We start from the raw sequence: 16,577 nt of genomic DNA on the forward strand, positions 1-16,577 counted from the left end.
CAATGCTGGACCTATTGTTACCCTACTGTGCAGCCAACTCTCTTGTAAAGTGGGTTTTTTAAAAATAGGAAAGGCACCAGTATTTGTTTCTCTCAGGTGTATTAATTACATCTTTTACCATTTTGTTATTTTCTTTTAATTGCTTCTCATACATTAAAAAAGCGTCTCTGAAGAGAAATACCATATGATATCACTTATATGTGGAATCGAAAATACGACAGAAATGAACCTATGTACGAAACGGAAACAGACTCACAGACATAGAAAAGAGACTTGTGGATGCCAAGGGGGAGGGATGGAGTGGGAGTTTGGAGTTAACAGAGGCAAACTATTACATATAGAATGGATAAACAACAAGGTCCCACTATATAGCACAGGGAACTGTATTCAATATCCTGGGATGAACCATATGGAAAAGAATAGAAAAAAGAATGTATATATATGTATAACTGAATCACTTTGCTGTACAGCAGAAATTAGCACAACATTGTAAATCAACTATACTTCAATAAAAGATAAATTTAAAAAAGTAAAAAGAAATGTACATTCCCACCAACAGTGCAAGAGGGTTACCTTTTCTCCACACCCTCTCCTGCATTTATTGTTTATAGATTTTTTCTTGTTGTTTTTTGTTTGTAGATTTTTTGATGATGGCCATTCTGACTGGTGTAAGGTGATAGCTCACTGTAGATTTTTAAATTTTTTTAAATTAAAAAAAATTTTTTTTAACATCTTTACTGGAGTGTAATTGCTTTACAATGGTGTGTTAGTTTCTGCTTTATAACAAAGTGAATCAGCTATACATATAAATATATCCACATATCTCTTCCCTCCTGCGTCTCCCTCCCACCCTCCGTATCCCACCCCTCTAGGTGGTCACAAAGCACCAAGTTAATCTCCCTGTGCTATGCGGCTGCTTCCCACTAGCTATCTATTTTACATTTGGTAGTATATATAAGTCCATGCCACTCTCTCACTTCGTCTCAGCTTACCCTTCCCCCTCCCCGTGCCTTCAAGTCCATTCTCTACATCTGCGTCTTTATTCCTGTCCTGCCGCTAAGTTCTTCATAACCATTTTTTTTTTTTTAGATTCCCTATATATGTGTTAGCATACGGTATTTGTCTTTCTCTCTCTGACTTACTTAACTCTATGACAGACTGTAGGTCCATCCAACTCACTACAATAACTCAATTTCGTTTCTTTTTATGGCTGAGTAATATTCCATTGTATATATGTGCCACATCTTCTTTATCCATTCATCTGTCAATGGACACTTAGGTTGCTTCCATTTCCTAGCTTTTGTAAATAGAGCTGCAATGAACATTGTGGTACATGACTCTTTTTGTTTTTCTTTTCTTTTTTTTTTTTTAGTGGTTCGCGGGCCTCTCACTGTTGTGGCCTCTCCTGTTGAGGAGCACAGGCTCCAGACGTGCAGGCTCAGCGGCCATGGCCTACGGGCCTAGCCGCTCCACGGCATGTGGGATCTTCCCAGACTGGGGCACGAACCCATGCCCCCTACATCGGCAGGCGGAGTCTCAACCATCGTGCCACCAGGGAAGTCCCATTACTCTTTTTGAATTATACTTTTCTCCAGCTATATGCCCAATAGTGGGATTGCTGGATCATATGGTAGTTCTATTTTTAGTTTTTTAAGGAACCTCCATACTGTTCTCCATAGTGGCTGTATCAATTTACATTCCAACCAACAGTGCAAGAGGGTTCCCTTTTCTCCACACCCTCTCCAGCATTTATTGTTAGTAGATTTTTTGATGATGGCCATTCTTACCTGTATGAGGTGATACCTCCTTGCAGTTTTGATTTGCATTTCACTAATGATTAGTGAGGTTGAGCATCCTTTCATGTGTTTGTTGGCCATCTGTATATCTTCTTTGGAGAAATGTCTATTTAGGTCTTCTGCCCATTTTTGGATTGGGTTGTTTGTTTTTTTGATATTGAGCTGCATGAGCTGCTTGTATATTTTGGAGATTAATCCTTTCTCAGTTGCTTTGTTTGCAAATATTTTCTCCCATTCTGAGAGTTGTCTTTTTGTCTTGTTTATGGTTTCCTTTGCTGTGCAAAAGCTTTGGAGTTTCATTAGGTCCCATTTGTTTATTTTTGTTTTTATTTCCATTTCTCTAAGAGGTGGGTCAAAAAGGATCTTGCTGTGATTAAATTGATACAGCCACTATGGAGAACAGTATGGAGGTTCCTTAAAGAACTGAAAATAGAACTACCATATGACCCAGCAATCCCACTACTGGGCATATACTCTGAGAAAACCATAATTCAAAAAGATACATGTACCACAATGTTCATTGCAGCACTATTTACAATAGCCAGGACATGGAAGCAACCTAAGTGTCCATTGACAGATGAATGGATAAAGAAGGTGTGGCACATATATACAGTGGAATATTACTTAGCCATAAAAAGAAATGAAATTGAATTATTTGTAGTGAGGTGGATGGACCTAGAGTCTGTCATACAGAGTGAAGTAAGTCAGAAAGAGAAAAACAAATACCATATGCTAACACATATATATGGCATCTAAAAAAAAATGGTTATGAAGAACCTAGGGGCAGGACTGGAAGAAAGATGCAGGTGTAGAGAATGGACTTGAGGACACGGGGAGGGGGAAGGGTAAGCTGGGACGGAGTGAGAGAGTGGCATTGACATATATATGCTACCAAATGTAAAATAGATAGCTAGTGCGATAGCAGCTGCATAGCATAGGGAGATCAGTTCCATGCTTTGTGACCACCTAGAGGGGTGGGAAAGGGAGGGTGGGAGGGAGACGCAAGAAGGAGGGGATATTGGGATATATGTATATGTACAGCTGATTCACTTTGTTATACAGCAGAAACTAACACAACATTGTAAGGCAATTATACTCCAATAAAGATGTTAAAATAAATAAACAAATAAATAAATGTTTTTAAAAAGTAGAAAAAAAAAGGCATCTTCGGTTTCTTGGATCCTATCAAAGTCCAAGGACTTGATGGAATATTCAATCTAAGAAACAAGAAACACACCAGTCTTATGACATCTCTGGGACAGAGAAGACACCTGTCAAGGAGTTTTATCCAAAATGGAGAGGCAAAATATGAAGAGGTGAATCCAGACAAAAAAATGCACAGGAAGACACTTACTTTGAAATTACTAAAGTAGAGCAGTGGATTGAATACATTTAAGTACAGGTTAGAACTGATGTGTTTGGGAAGAAACTCCAAAGAAGCATTTTCAATATTTCACTCCCCGAAAGGCGCTATTAATAGTGTTCAAGAGACACGGAAAAAGAAATTGTTGTAATGAATTCCTGGTGTATTGCTAGATTGGCAAATCAGAATAATTCTCAAAACTCTGATTTCTTCACTCATTTATTTGAAAATTTGTTTTATCTTGTATGCAGTTTATTTTTAGTTGCCTTAAATTCTTGTTTAAGGTAAGGTGGTATAAAACAAATAAATCAGTAAATGAAGCATTTATCAAGAGCAAAAGTCTCCTAGGACAGGAGGTACTTTCCTTCATCACTCAGGCATTCTTTGCCAGTGTCAGAGGCTAGATGGACCTGGTGGCTGCCACCAGGCTAACACTGTACAATCAAGTTCTCTTTCAGAGTCTCACCTGAGTTCAAAGATTAAAGATATTTTGGCTCCACATCTGTTTTTACCCCAATGGTGTTCTGATTCTTTTTTTTTTAATTTTATTTTATTTATTATTTTATACAGCAGGTTCTTATTAGTTATCTATTTTACACGTATTAGTGTACACATGTCAATCCCAATCTCCCAATTCATCCCACCAACCCTGCCCTGCCGCTTTCCCCCCTTAGTGTCCATACGTTTGTTCTCTACATCTGTGTCTCTATTTCTGCCCTGCAAACTGGTTCATCTGTACCATTTTTCTAGGTTCCACATATATGCGTTAATATACGATATTTGTTTTTCTCTTTCTGACTTACTTCACTCTGTATGACAGTCTCTAGTTCCATCCACGTCTCTACAAGTGACCCAATTTCATTCCTTTTTACGGCTGAGTAATATTCCATTGTATATATGTACCATATCCTCTTTATCCATTTGTCTGTTGATGGGCATTTAGGTTGCTTCCATGACCTGGCTGTTGTAAACAGTGCCGCAATGAACATTGGGGTACATGTGTCTTTTTGAATTATGGTTTTCTCTGGGTATATGCCCAGTAGTGGGATTGCTGGGTCATATGGTAATTCTATTTTTAGTTCTTTAAGGAACCTACATACTGTTCTCCATAGTGGCTCTATCAATTTACATTCCCACCAACAGTGCAAGAGGGTTCCCTTTTCTCCACACCCTCTCCAGCATTTGTTGTTTGTTGATTTTCTGATGATGCCCATTCTAAATGGTGTGAGATGATACCTCATTGTAGTTTTGATTTGCATTTCTCTAATAATTAGTGATGTTGAGCAGCTTTTCATGTGCTTCTTGGCCATCTGTATGTCTTCTTTGGAGAAATGTCTATTTAGGTCTTCTGCCCATTTTTTGGATTGGGTTGTTTGTTTTTTTAATATTGAGCTGCATGAGCTGTTTATATATTTTGGAGATTAATCCTTCGTCTGTTGATTCGTTTGCAAATATTTTCTCCCATTCTGAGGGTTGTCTTTTCGCCTTGTTTGTAGTTTCCTTTGCTTTGCAAAAGCTTTTAAGTTTCATTAGGTCCCATTTGTTTACTTTTGTTTTTATTTCCATTACTCTAGGAGGTGGATCAAAAAAGATCTTGCTGTGATTTATGTCAAAAGTGTTCTCCCTATGTTTTCCTCTAAGAGTTTTATAGTGTGGTGTTCTGATTCTATCCAAACATTTAAATCAGAAATATCTCAACATGGATGAATTTTCATGAAAAAGGTATTTCCTAGAGCTCTTTCCAATCCGACAATTCCTTAATTAATTTTCTATATATCTCAGTTAAATTCTTCCCCAATTTTTGCATTTTCATCATAATTTTGCTAAAATTACCATCACTGGTTCCAATCCTTTTCTATGTGAATGTTATAGCAAAAATTTCATACACCAGTCAGCTTTTTTGTCCATATCATCTTTCAAAGGCTCTGTGTTCACTACTTCTACCAGATCCAATTTTAAAGGTGTAAATTTTATTAATATTTGATTCACTGTCAATTTTTAATCAATAGTGTTAGTGTTAACCATTGTCAGTTTTACATTTCACTGAATATTTTTCTGAGACTATTTTTTTCCGAGTCAATTTTATACTTTCAATTTTATGAGCCAGAACTGCTTCATTTATGATAAAATTTTTATGGTGATCATTTTGGGCTGTTTTGAGTTTTATTCTACATTATTTCTACTAGTAATATTCCACATAGATTGACTAAAAGATGATAATCTATATTCCTTCCTTTGTCAATTTTCTTCTAAAATAGTGAGCAATTCCTCTTACTTTAAGGTTGTTCTATTGTGCAGGATTTGTCTGTTGTATTGTGAATCTTCTGTATATACCTGCTCATTCTGTGTACCTTGTATTAACTGCTCACACCACTAATTTTTCTGCTACCATGTCATCTGATATAAGGTAATGGCTTTTGATGATGGAAAATTCCCTAAATTTCTGCGTGCTCCAAAGTACTTCTCTACACATTTCTTTTAAAAGGCAAACTGCAGCCCACAGTTCGTGTTTCAGGGACTGCAGAACATTTTTAAATCGTAAAAGGAGACATCTTGCTGTGTCTGTTGTTGTTGATCATTTCCTTCTGTCCTTCTTACTCTCTTGGTTGTTCTTTCATCCTCTGTCTGTATGTTTCTTTTATGGCTCCAAGCTCCCAACTCTGCCACGTCAATCTTCATCAACCCCTTAGAAAGTCGTTCGTGCATTCATTCATTCATTTACTTGTTAAAAGTTTGTTATGTGATATACATTGTACCAGACGCTAGAATAAATATCTGAAAAATAAGACATAACCCTAAACTTCCAGAGGATTATAATCTAATGGAGGTTGAGAGACTAATAAGGTACATAAAGTGATTGGCAAAAGACAAAAAAATTAGTTTAGCAATGCAGTATTTCTAACTCAGTAACAAGGCTTAAATAGAAGAGCAGAGGACCAACGTCAGTCGGAAGTTATTCCTCTCCTTCTCCTTCCTGTGTTTTCACAATCTTTCTTTCTTTACTGTCTCCTTCTTCCAATCAATAAACAAGATAAGGTCTCTCCTGTTTCCCATTTCATTAAAACATCTCTCTTGACCCTAATTCTGTATTTACTACCCACACTTACATTTCTCTTTCCTTAAAATTCTCCTTGCAAAGTTCTCCAGTTTATTCCTTAACACACTCTGGTTCACTCCCCAGATGACTACTTCTCATACTTGACTTCAAGCACCTTAAGGAAACTCCCTAAGTCATTTCTAAGCTCTCAGTTTCAATGATTGCTCTTTGACATGGTGTTTGGTCTCTTGCCTGTGTCTGGTATGACTGATCACTCCGCCCCATTCTTCTGTACTCCTCTGGATTTTGAGACAACTTTCCCCTGGTTTTCCTTTTATCCCTTTGTTCTCTGTTTTCTTCATAAGCTCCTCTTAAATGCTACTGGTCCCCAGGATTCTGCTTCACTCTATATAACCTTTGTACAGTGTTACTAACAGGGAAAACTGCGGGGGAGGGGTAAGGGGGTGGGAGTCGGTGGAGGGAGTAACATGGGAACTCTATACTATCTGCTCAATTTTTCTGTAACTCTAAAACTGTTCTAAAGAATACAGTTTATTAATAATAATTTTAAAAGGCAATGGTTTAAAAACACTAAGGCTAAAACAACTATAACATTTTATAGTTAAAATAATCCTTTGTTCTAAAAATTATTTTTCTGATATAGAGTCTGGGTAGGAAGAATCAGTTGTCTGAATTTCTATAAAGACTGTGAAAAACAAAACACATCAACTAATTAGAAAGAAAACTATAGAAAATTTACTGTAATTAGGTCACATGTTTAGAACAATAATCTCTAATTGGATTTGTCAAAGTGTTCCTGCAGGTATTGATTTAATTCAATTCAATATACATTTATCGAACACCTGCTACATGAAAGGCCCTTGGTTTGGCACTGGGTAGTGGATATAAAAGCTGAAGAAGACACGGTTCCTGAAACTACAGAGATTAGCATCTGGAAGAGCATAAAAAAACAACGCAAATACTCAAATGCACGGCAGATGTAAGTGAGAATGTGGGACAGAGGGAGAGGAGGTCATTCCAAGAAAAGACAACATGGGAAAAGTGCAAGGCATTCGGAAAGAATAATGAGAAGGTCAGTTCGGCTGGAGCATATGCTGTGACAGTCATGGGGCCTAGGAATGAAAGGAGTTGTAGGGCACTAGGGATACAGCACGACCACAGACACACTTCTACAACACGACTCAGACCAAAGACTGAACCAACGGACAGGACGGCTGAGAGGACGGCAGGCAAGAGGCGGCGTGGGCACAACAATAGCCTGGCTGGTGAACGGGGCCAGAACCATGGCTCTCTAGTGAGACTGGGAAAGAGGGGACATGTGGCTTTCAGTGTCCAGACTGCATTTTATGAGATTGTGCAAAACTCAGGGACTGCAATAGCAATAGGTGGTCCTAGTGATGAAGACCACGCCTCATATGTACTGATCCGAAGCATGTGCTGGCACCTGAGGGAAGAGACTGATACTGAAGCCTGCCTCTTCAGCTTGCTTGCGCTGATGCAAATCAGCTTACGTGCCTTTCATTCCCTCCCTCCTATTCTATAAAGCTTTTATGTTTTCCCTGATTATAAAAATAGTGCATGCTTAACATAAAATTGGGGCTATACATAAAATAAAATCCTTTTGATTTGTATAATCCACAGGTAACCACTATTATAATTCCCCCTCACTCATTATTTTTCTATGCATGAGGCACTGGGAAATAGTGCAGTTGGTTAGTTATGGAATACAATCTTAGTTATGTGCACTCTTATAGGTTAAACCTCATACTATTAATATGAGGCCAACACTGTACATAGAAGAAGCTGTTGTTTTGCACATCAGGATCTCCAGCTGCTTGTCGGAATGGCTGTGCTCTATTTCTAAAAAGCTCTTTTGTATAGACTTCATGATAGTGAACTGTGTTGCAATATATTTATATAATTAATATAATATAGTAATTTTTTGCTTTAAAAAATACAGCACAAAATGTGAGGGTTTACCTTAACAGTAGACAATAAAGATGATAAGAATGCATGTAAGAAGGAGTCTAACTCCGAAATGTCTTATTCCTAAAGAAACAATGGATTTTTTAATAGTATGAAGCTTCTCATGCTGTAGCAGAACAGACTGTATATGTTGGGTTGGCCCAAAAGTTCGTTTGGGTCTTTCCGTAAGCTCTTATGGAAAAACCCGAACGAACTTTTGGGCCAACCCAATATTTTATATTCACAAAAGTGCATATATTTGGCAAATTGGAATAAACACACACATACACATGCACACATCTGTATCCTGTTTCTTCTCTCAGTATGTTTCATATACAATTACATATTTTAAATGTTCTTTAATGGACAGTCATGTTAATCTGTTTAAAATTTAGCAATTCGTCGAGAGCCACGTCAAGTTTTGCCTCCACTGTAAGTATTCAACGAGAGCCCATGTGTGACTTCTTGGGATTACAGTAATAGAGCCTCTGAATGCCTTTCCCAGTATCTAGCCTGTTCTCTTTCCAAATCACTTTGATGAAATGATTTCTCTCAAACGTGGCACCAATCATGTCACTCCCCAGCTCAGGAGACCTTCGACGGTTCCCCACTGGCTACATGATCCCGGTCTGGTTTCACTAGTCCAGACTTTCCCCCCGTCATACCATCTATATACCCACCAAATGTAACCTCCTGTGCCTTTACTTCAATTCCCCCGACCTGGGATTCTAACATCACTCCTTGTTCCTTTCTACCTTGATGACAGTTATCTGTGTACATGTCTTTCCTCTGGATTAGGCTATAAACACTTTGAAGCCAGGATTTGCAATTTCAGTGCAGTGCAGTTAAGTGTAAATCAAAGTCACTGAAGACCAACTCTATTCCAGACACCAGACAAGGTGTTAAGAGTAGAGAGTAAATAAGGCTCAATCCTCACCCTCAAGGATCTCACAGCCCAGACAGGGAGACAACATGTAATAAATAACCTGATTCAAGGTACTCCATGAAATGGCAGGAATGCACAGGAGACACCATGCAGCACAGAGGAAGGGATGGGCTCTGCCTGTACGGGCTGGGCCGTGATAGGTGATTTCTAAAGGAACCAGAGAGTGCCAGACAGCAGAGAAAGTGCAGCACAGCATGGTATATTTAGGCCATTTTAGAAAGGTGGGGGAAGAGATGGACTTGCCTTTAGAGATACGAGGGTAAATACCACTAAGAGTCTTACAAAATATGACAGCAGGCTTAAAAACCAAATGCGATTTAACATCTCTTCCAAGGCTATTGGTTATTCTTCCAACTATTTATATTACTCTGAACTTCTCCATGTATAATTTTGTCTCTCTCCAACTAGAATGTAAACTTTTGGAAGGCAGAATTCATGTCCGCACTTCTTGAATGTCTCAAAGCCCTCAGTATGGGGTCTAGCACACAGTAGAAGTCTTACCAATCTTTTAAATTCACAATCCACCCTCATAGCTGTATGCTCAGTGCTTAAAGGGAATTCAAAACATCTGTTAGAAGAATGAACCAATGCTGAGTTAAGACAAAAACTGAAAGGACCAGCATATTTTGTGGCAATGTTCTGGATTAGTGATTTTGCCTCTAGAACAACTTTATTTGCTGTTCAAAAAGCAATTTAATGCAATTTGTTTCCAAATGTCATATTTTAGCATATTTATGGTTGTCAATAACTGGGTAATCAGCAGTAAAATAACAAGTATGGATTTTCAGCTATGATAATTGGACTTGTCTCTCAGAATTGCTTGTATGTAACGATCGTTAATCAATGGATGACATTTCCTGCAGACTGGGAGGCCCTGTCTCGCCAACCTCTGCTGGACAGGACTGTATCTGTGGCTTGAAATGACATCTTCTCTATAGGGAGTAAATGTGGTGTGATGACCAACAGTGGTAGCTGAGTCAAAGAAATGGAAATGAAGGAGGAGTGAAGATGGAAAAGTTAGCATTGCTCTTTATCAAAGTTATGGCAAACCAGAGCTGGACACCTTGTGTTTATTTGGGAGAGGAAATGAGAGATGTATGTGAGTGTGACTGTATGAATATGTTTTTTTGAATTGGGGAAGTAATAGGGGAAGAGGAGAGGTTCTTTTCTAGGATACAGTCTGATGAGAAAAAGGGAAAAGAAAAGAGAAGTAAAGGCTGTAAATACTAAGGGAAAGCTAGGTAGCTATAAATATCTAAAAATGAAGACTGTACGTGGTGCAGTCACAGGCTGCAGCAAAGAGGATCACATAAAAGAGACAATGGAGAAGATGAAGTAGAAAATCAGGGGTGTATTTAAGTCCAACACTCAGAAGCTTCTCTGCAGGTTTGTTCAACTCCTGATTGTTTTGCTGGGATGCTAACCCATGCTGCCTCCTGCATTCCACCTTAGTGGTGGTGGTGACAGTGAAATATACGTCTAATGTTGTCAGTTTTAACCCCTAAATGCCATTGCCTATAATTTTGCTCTTTAGTTCTAGGGTGTGGCTGTCAGTATCACTTGCCCAGAGATGACAGGAACCAAGAAAGCATCACCCAAGGGATGGTGAACGCCACAACAGCTCAGACAAAGCATATGCAGTCCTAGAAATGCTACATATTCTAAGTAACTGTGTCTAGGGAGAGGGGTGAAGATAGAACTATGCTCTAATAAAAACGTGAATCCCCAAAGTCAACTTTGCCCGAGACTCATAAATGATCTTATATTTAATTCATATTTCCTGTCCTTTTGTCTTGGAGACCTAACCTCTCCTGACCTACAGTGATGAAGCAGGTCTTGGGAGGGACCTCCCTGGTGGTCCAGGGGTTAAGACTTTGCCTTCCAATGCAGGGGGTGTGGGTTCGATCCCTGGTCAGTTAAGATCCCATAGGCCTCGGGGCCAAAAAACCAAAACATAGAAAAACAGAAACAGGGCTTCCCTGGTGGCGCAGTGGTTGGGAGTCCGCCTGCCAATGCAGGGGATGCAGGTTTGTGCCCCGGTCCGGGAAGATCCCACGTGCCGCGGAGCGGCTGGGCCCGTGAGCCATGGCCGCTGAGCCTGCGCGTCTGGAGCCTGTGCTCCGCAACTGGAGAGGCCACAACAGTGAGAGGCCCGCGTACCGCAAAAAAAAAAAAAAACCAAAAAAACCCCCCCAGAAACAATATTGTAAAACGCAGGTCTCTTACATCAGTCTGGGTATGTCGCTGACAGCCACCGTCCCGTCCTGGGTCTCGCTCTCTCCATCTTCCTCCTCTTCATCACTGCTTTCCGACTCCTCACTCGAGGAGGAGTAATCCGTCACTTTCTTCAGTGGGCGGTTTGTTTCTTCAATCCGGAGTTCTCTTAATTCTTTGGCTAATGCCGTCAGATCCTACAAGAGAAAAGCGTGTCCAGCGTATATGAATTATAGAACGACCAAAGCTACGTCTCTCAGCAAGTCTCCGACTCAAGCAACAAGAAATAAACAAGAAAAAAAAGCTCTCTATAGAACTGTTACAAACATAGTTACTGCATGAAACCAAGAAAACGATGTTTGTAGCGCGGAGAAACTAGAAAAGAAAGATGAAATAAATTTAAACTTTGTTCACAACCAATTGCTAGACTGAGACTGTTCGGTTCTGAATCTGCATGTGTATATATGTGTATGTGCACTGTGTGTGTACACATATATACAAACACTGGGTTCACATTTTATTTTGGGAAGGTGAAGTTGGTCACCCACCCTCATAGTTAATTACCCACAGGATTAGAAATTATTCCCCAGTATTTTGAGACTCCTGCCCAAGCCATAGTCATGGACTTTCTCCTCTTATGATTGCTACTGTACCAAAATCTAGCATCAGTCACAGAACAGAGCAATTCCCAAGGTTCCAGCTGCTACAATGACTCATTTGGTGTGTCATCATTCCCTGGACAGCCGAGGCACCACATCAAATAATGGCCCACCCCAAAGCCCAGTGCCACTGAAATTTAGAGCCACAGAGCTGAGTTAATCAAGAGGAACAACAACAAAATAAAACAAACAAAAACAAAAAAGAGTTCTCTTCCAGGACGATAGGTGTTTCATTTTCTTTTGTTTGATATTGCGTCACCTGGCAGAAACCCTGGCGGAGAATACTGAAATGAATGTGCAAACACCAAAAGGAAGAGGTAAACTTTCAGTTTTCCATGAGTATGATGAAACCTTTAGCCTTATGGATGTGATGAGGTGGTATTTAATCACCAGGCACATGGCAGGCGGTGTGCTGAAGATCTGACTACCTTTTATTGTACATGCTTTCAGAGCAATGCAGAGGGAAGCAGTTCTGCTAAAGCATGGCCGCTCTCATTTGCATGGGTTAAACTGCCCTTGGCACACAGCATGCAAGTGAAGAAAAAGCAATTTGACATCAGTCTTACCATTTCTCCCTATATTAGTGACCCATGTGGGAATCAGAGCATTCAGTGAGAGACAGGGGATTAGGGAGAAAGAAACTCATTTGAAGATACTAAATCCCACAGTTTTCTTATGGCCATATTCTCTCTTTATTTCAATCCAGAAATGTATTTGCCCAATTCACCTGATGTAAGGTTAGAGCAATATAGGTGATCTAAATGACATCTGATAATCTATCCTGATAGGTTAGAAGAAAAGTTGTGATAAATGTGTGTAATTAAATTATAAATATAATTTTATTTTGAGAAGACAACAGATCATCCTGTTTCTTTACTGGTGCCTATATGCGAGGCATTAATGTATTGGTTAAGACTAAGGACAGAAAATGCTGCAGGTTTTTTATTTGGTCTAGAAATTTAGAAAGTTCAAGGTGTTACGTGAAGGATTCATTTCTTTCTAATTTCATAAAAATCAAAGGGACAGCAATGACAACTTTTACATTTGTTCTGTAGTCATTTGAATTGAAGCCCTTGGAAAAGGGAAGCTTTTGAAAATTCAAATTGTGCATTTTCCACCCAAACATGCTCGCTGGGCTTTTACACACATGCACACACACATGGCGTCAATCTCAGTGGATATAGTTATCCCATCCATGAAAGTGAAACTAAAATTGTATTAAAAAGACTCAAACTGTTTAAATATAATGTACACCATGAATGAAGAGGAAAATTACCACACAGAATTTTAGGCAAATTTATTTCCGGTTTCTTTGGTGATGGGCCAAAATAAGAAAAGCTAATGCTCAGATTTCAGCTTTTTACTTCTTATTTCCTCTTGACAATTGCCAATGTTTATCTTTATCAAATTGACGAGAAAGTGAAGGGTATGCTACACTTGAGCACATTGGGAAAATAGTTTAGATATTTGTTAAAACAATTAATGAAAAAGGACATTATAATCCTCCAAACCAATAAAATAATTAAAAATTAGATAAATTTATTTTGTATTTTTCCTTCTCTCTGTTAGGACCATGTATGTCTCATCAAATAATACAACTAGCATCTAAAATGTTACTTGTCATTAAAAAAATTTTTATTATAATTTAAAGAGAGAATATGGTTAGGAGAGTTTATTTCTAATGTCAGTAATTCTGAGTAAAATATAATAATATTAACTATGATTTATTTAAATTAATAATACATTTTCCCCATGGGTTGGTTTTCCTTATCACTGACATTTCAAAGCAAGACAAAGAAGATTTAAAAAAATCAAAATTATTTAGAAATATTTAGCTGGTCCAAAGTCCATTGATTTAAAGTAACTCTCACTTGTTAAAATCACCTAAATTTCTCCAAACACTGTATTTAGGAACACTTTTAAAGCTCTGACCTGCTTTATAATTTCACTTTTAATTAGAGGTTTTTTTTTTTTTTTTTTTTGGTTTCTGTGTTATTAAAAAGCTATCTTTCCTGAAACTTTAGAAATAATTGCAAATTCCTTTTAAGTTTAATTGGTAACAGCTTGGCAGGTGAGACATATATGAAAATCCCAAGGTACCAATAATGAGTAACTCAAAACTAATACCCCAGCCAAAGAAAATTAATCTTCCATTGCCCCATAGTCTGTGTGTTTAGCTGAAGTTTTGTTCCTTATCCATCCACCCTGGAAAAGCTTAGAATAGCAAAGTTATAGGAAAGAGACATGATCTAAAACTGACACCATTGTGTTCAGATCCATTTTCGTATGTTTTATTTTCTGACAATACCAATCTTCTCCATATAATGAGTTTTTGTGGTAATTTATTGCTTGACTGTCTCAAGCCTGGAGCTAAAAAGTATTAAAAAGAGGAAAAAGTGCTATTTACAATAAAAATATTTGAGAATGTATAACTGAAAAAGAAATATGGCAAAATGTTAAGCTTTTTGACTAGAGAGTAAAGATATATAAGGGGCTCTCACCCAAAGGTTTCTTTCATGTAACACTTTTTAGAATCAACTTGATATAATTTTTCTTTCAAAAAGGCTTATTTAATCTGACAATTATGCATACTCTGCTTTAAAAGGTGCTCTTTTGGGTATCTTTTTAAAAACAATATAGTTTATGCAAATTTTAGTTCAATTTTTTAAACTATTAAAATAATAGTTAAAGATTTTAAAGTTGTTTTGTTCTTTACATATTAAAATAATTCATTTCCTTTTTAGGAAATCTAAAGATATGACTTGGGGAAGTCACTTGACTTCGAATCTTCAACTGAGGGAAAAAAGGTTTGTTCCAGTTCTGTCCAGTCTATGGATGTGCTCTGGAATTTGTCAGATTTCTACATACAATACAAAAGTGGTGGTAAAGCCAGTGTTTGCTTATGTATCTAATCTTCATGACATCTATTTAATTGTGCTAAAGTAAAAAGAATATTTATTTTGGAGGGTTGTATTAAATAATCACAGACTACGCTGTACAATCTCATGCCCCATAGGAAGGAATGCCAAATGCATGGACACTCCCCCAGACTGACTTTTATGGAACTCAAATAATTAAATTAGCAATAACAAGCAATATGTTTTTGGCATTTTAAGACTGCTCATTTCAAACTCGGGTTATCTAAATGGCATATCAGTCACGGTGGATGGAAGCATCTTAAAACCTAGGAATGGAGATGGGAGAGAGATTTAACTCAAGGTGTTTTGACTGTGGCACTACTGCCATTTGGGGTGGATAAGTCTCTATTGTAGGTTGTTTTCCTGTGCACTGTAGGTTGTTTAGCAGCAGCTCTCCGCTCTACACACAAGACGCCAGCAGCACCGCTTCCCACCTCCAAGTTGTGACAACCAAACTGACTCCAGACTTTCCCAAATGTCTCCTAAGGGAAGGGGAGTTGCGGGGGGGATACTCATCCTTGGTCGAGGACCACTGGGTTAGGTAGAACCAAGGAATCCTGTGTTTTGGATCAGTGATACTCAAGGGGTAGGGTTAGAAGAATCATGTGGAGGGCTTTTTCCAGTCATCCATGGCTCTAGAGATTTTGGTGTACAGCTTACACCCCCTCAATTATTTGTACCTCTGTTGCCTACCTCTCATCTCTGTCCAGTGTGCTAGAGTATATCCTGAAATAAATAAAGCAATTTTTAAAAGCCTAAAATATCCTGGGTTAACCAGATGAAATCCCTGAGAGCCCTTTCCCTCATGACAGCCACCGCCAAGCTAATTTCTGGACTCATAAGAGGAAACCTTGAGCTGTGCACACACACGACCATTTTATTGGCAGCCTGAGCACCAGAACCGTTTGGGAGAAAACTGATAAAATTTGTGATAATCCCTGAAGGCTGTAGCACAGAGCAATTAAAAACATTTCCCTTTTTTCTTTCTATAATGCCATCCACACATTGTAGACGTGTAGAATCTTTTTTTTTATATAAGCAATAATTCTTTAACTATGATAATGACTTTCTAAATCACGCTGAATGGTGAGGCGGTCATAATTCTGAAAAAGTGACGCTTTTTGGTAAAGATCAGACACATAGAAACGTGCTTCCTCCACCAGAATAGCTCCGCGCCTCAGGCCCTGGCTTTACATAGCGCTTCACACTTCAGAAAATGCTCCCGCACTCATGATCTTGAGTGAACCTAAACAATCTTGTGAGCGAGGAAAGGCAGGTGTTTTTATCCCCATTTTACAGATGAAACTGGCCCAGAGAGTTCGTGAGACTGGCCCCTCCAGTTATTTATTGGGGGAGCCAGAATCTGAAGGCAGCTTGTTCACTCCCAAAGCCTGTGCTTTTTCTACATCATTTCACAAAAACGGTGCTCAGCCTTAAAGCCATAATGCTAGCCTTCAGATTCCATGCGGTTAGGACTCTTTGCAGAAGGCCTCTCTCTTCCAAAACAACTCCACTACGCTGTATTCATGCAGGTCTGACAAACAGCAGTGAGGCAGTCATCCTTCTTAGCAAGCTACTTAAGATTGGCAAAGCCATATATTTTTCTAATGGAAAAATGTCACCACAGATAAGGAAATCAAGTTACTTAACTCGCCAGG

At 38.5% G+C, this 16,577-nt stretch overlaps 1 protein-coding gene across 7 annotated transcripts in view; it reads right to left on the bottom strand.

The window, feature by feature from the left end:
• Positions 1-16,577, bottom strand: part of TNIK (TRAF2 and NCK interacting kinase) — a 423,010-nt gene that overhangs the window by 30,025 nt on the left and 376,408 nt on the right. For all 7 annotated transcript variants that reach the window (XM_067738026.1, XM_067738024.1, XM_067738023.1 and 4 more), the window contains one exon: positions 11,355-11,539. In XM_067738026.1, the coding sequence (XP_067594127.1) occupies positions 11,355-11,539 (185 nt within the window). The remainder of the gene's footprint in view (positions 1-11,354; positions 11,540-16,577) is intronic.

This window comes from Pseudorca crassidens, chromosome 5, assembly GCF_039906515.1.
Source record: "Pseudorca crassidens isolate mPseCra1 chromosome 5, mPseCra1.hap1, whole genome shotgun sequence".
NCBI lineage: Eukaryota > Metazoa > Chordata > Mammalia > Artiodactyla > Delphinidae > Pseudorca > Pseudorca crassidens.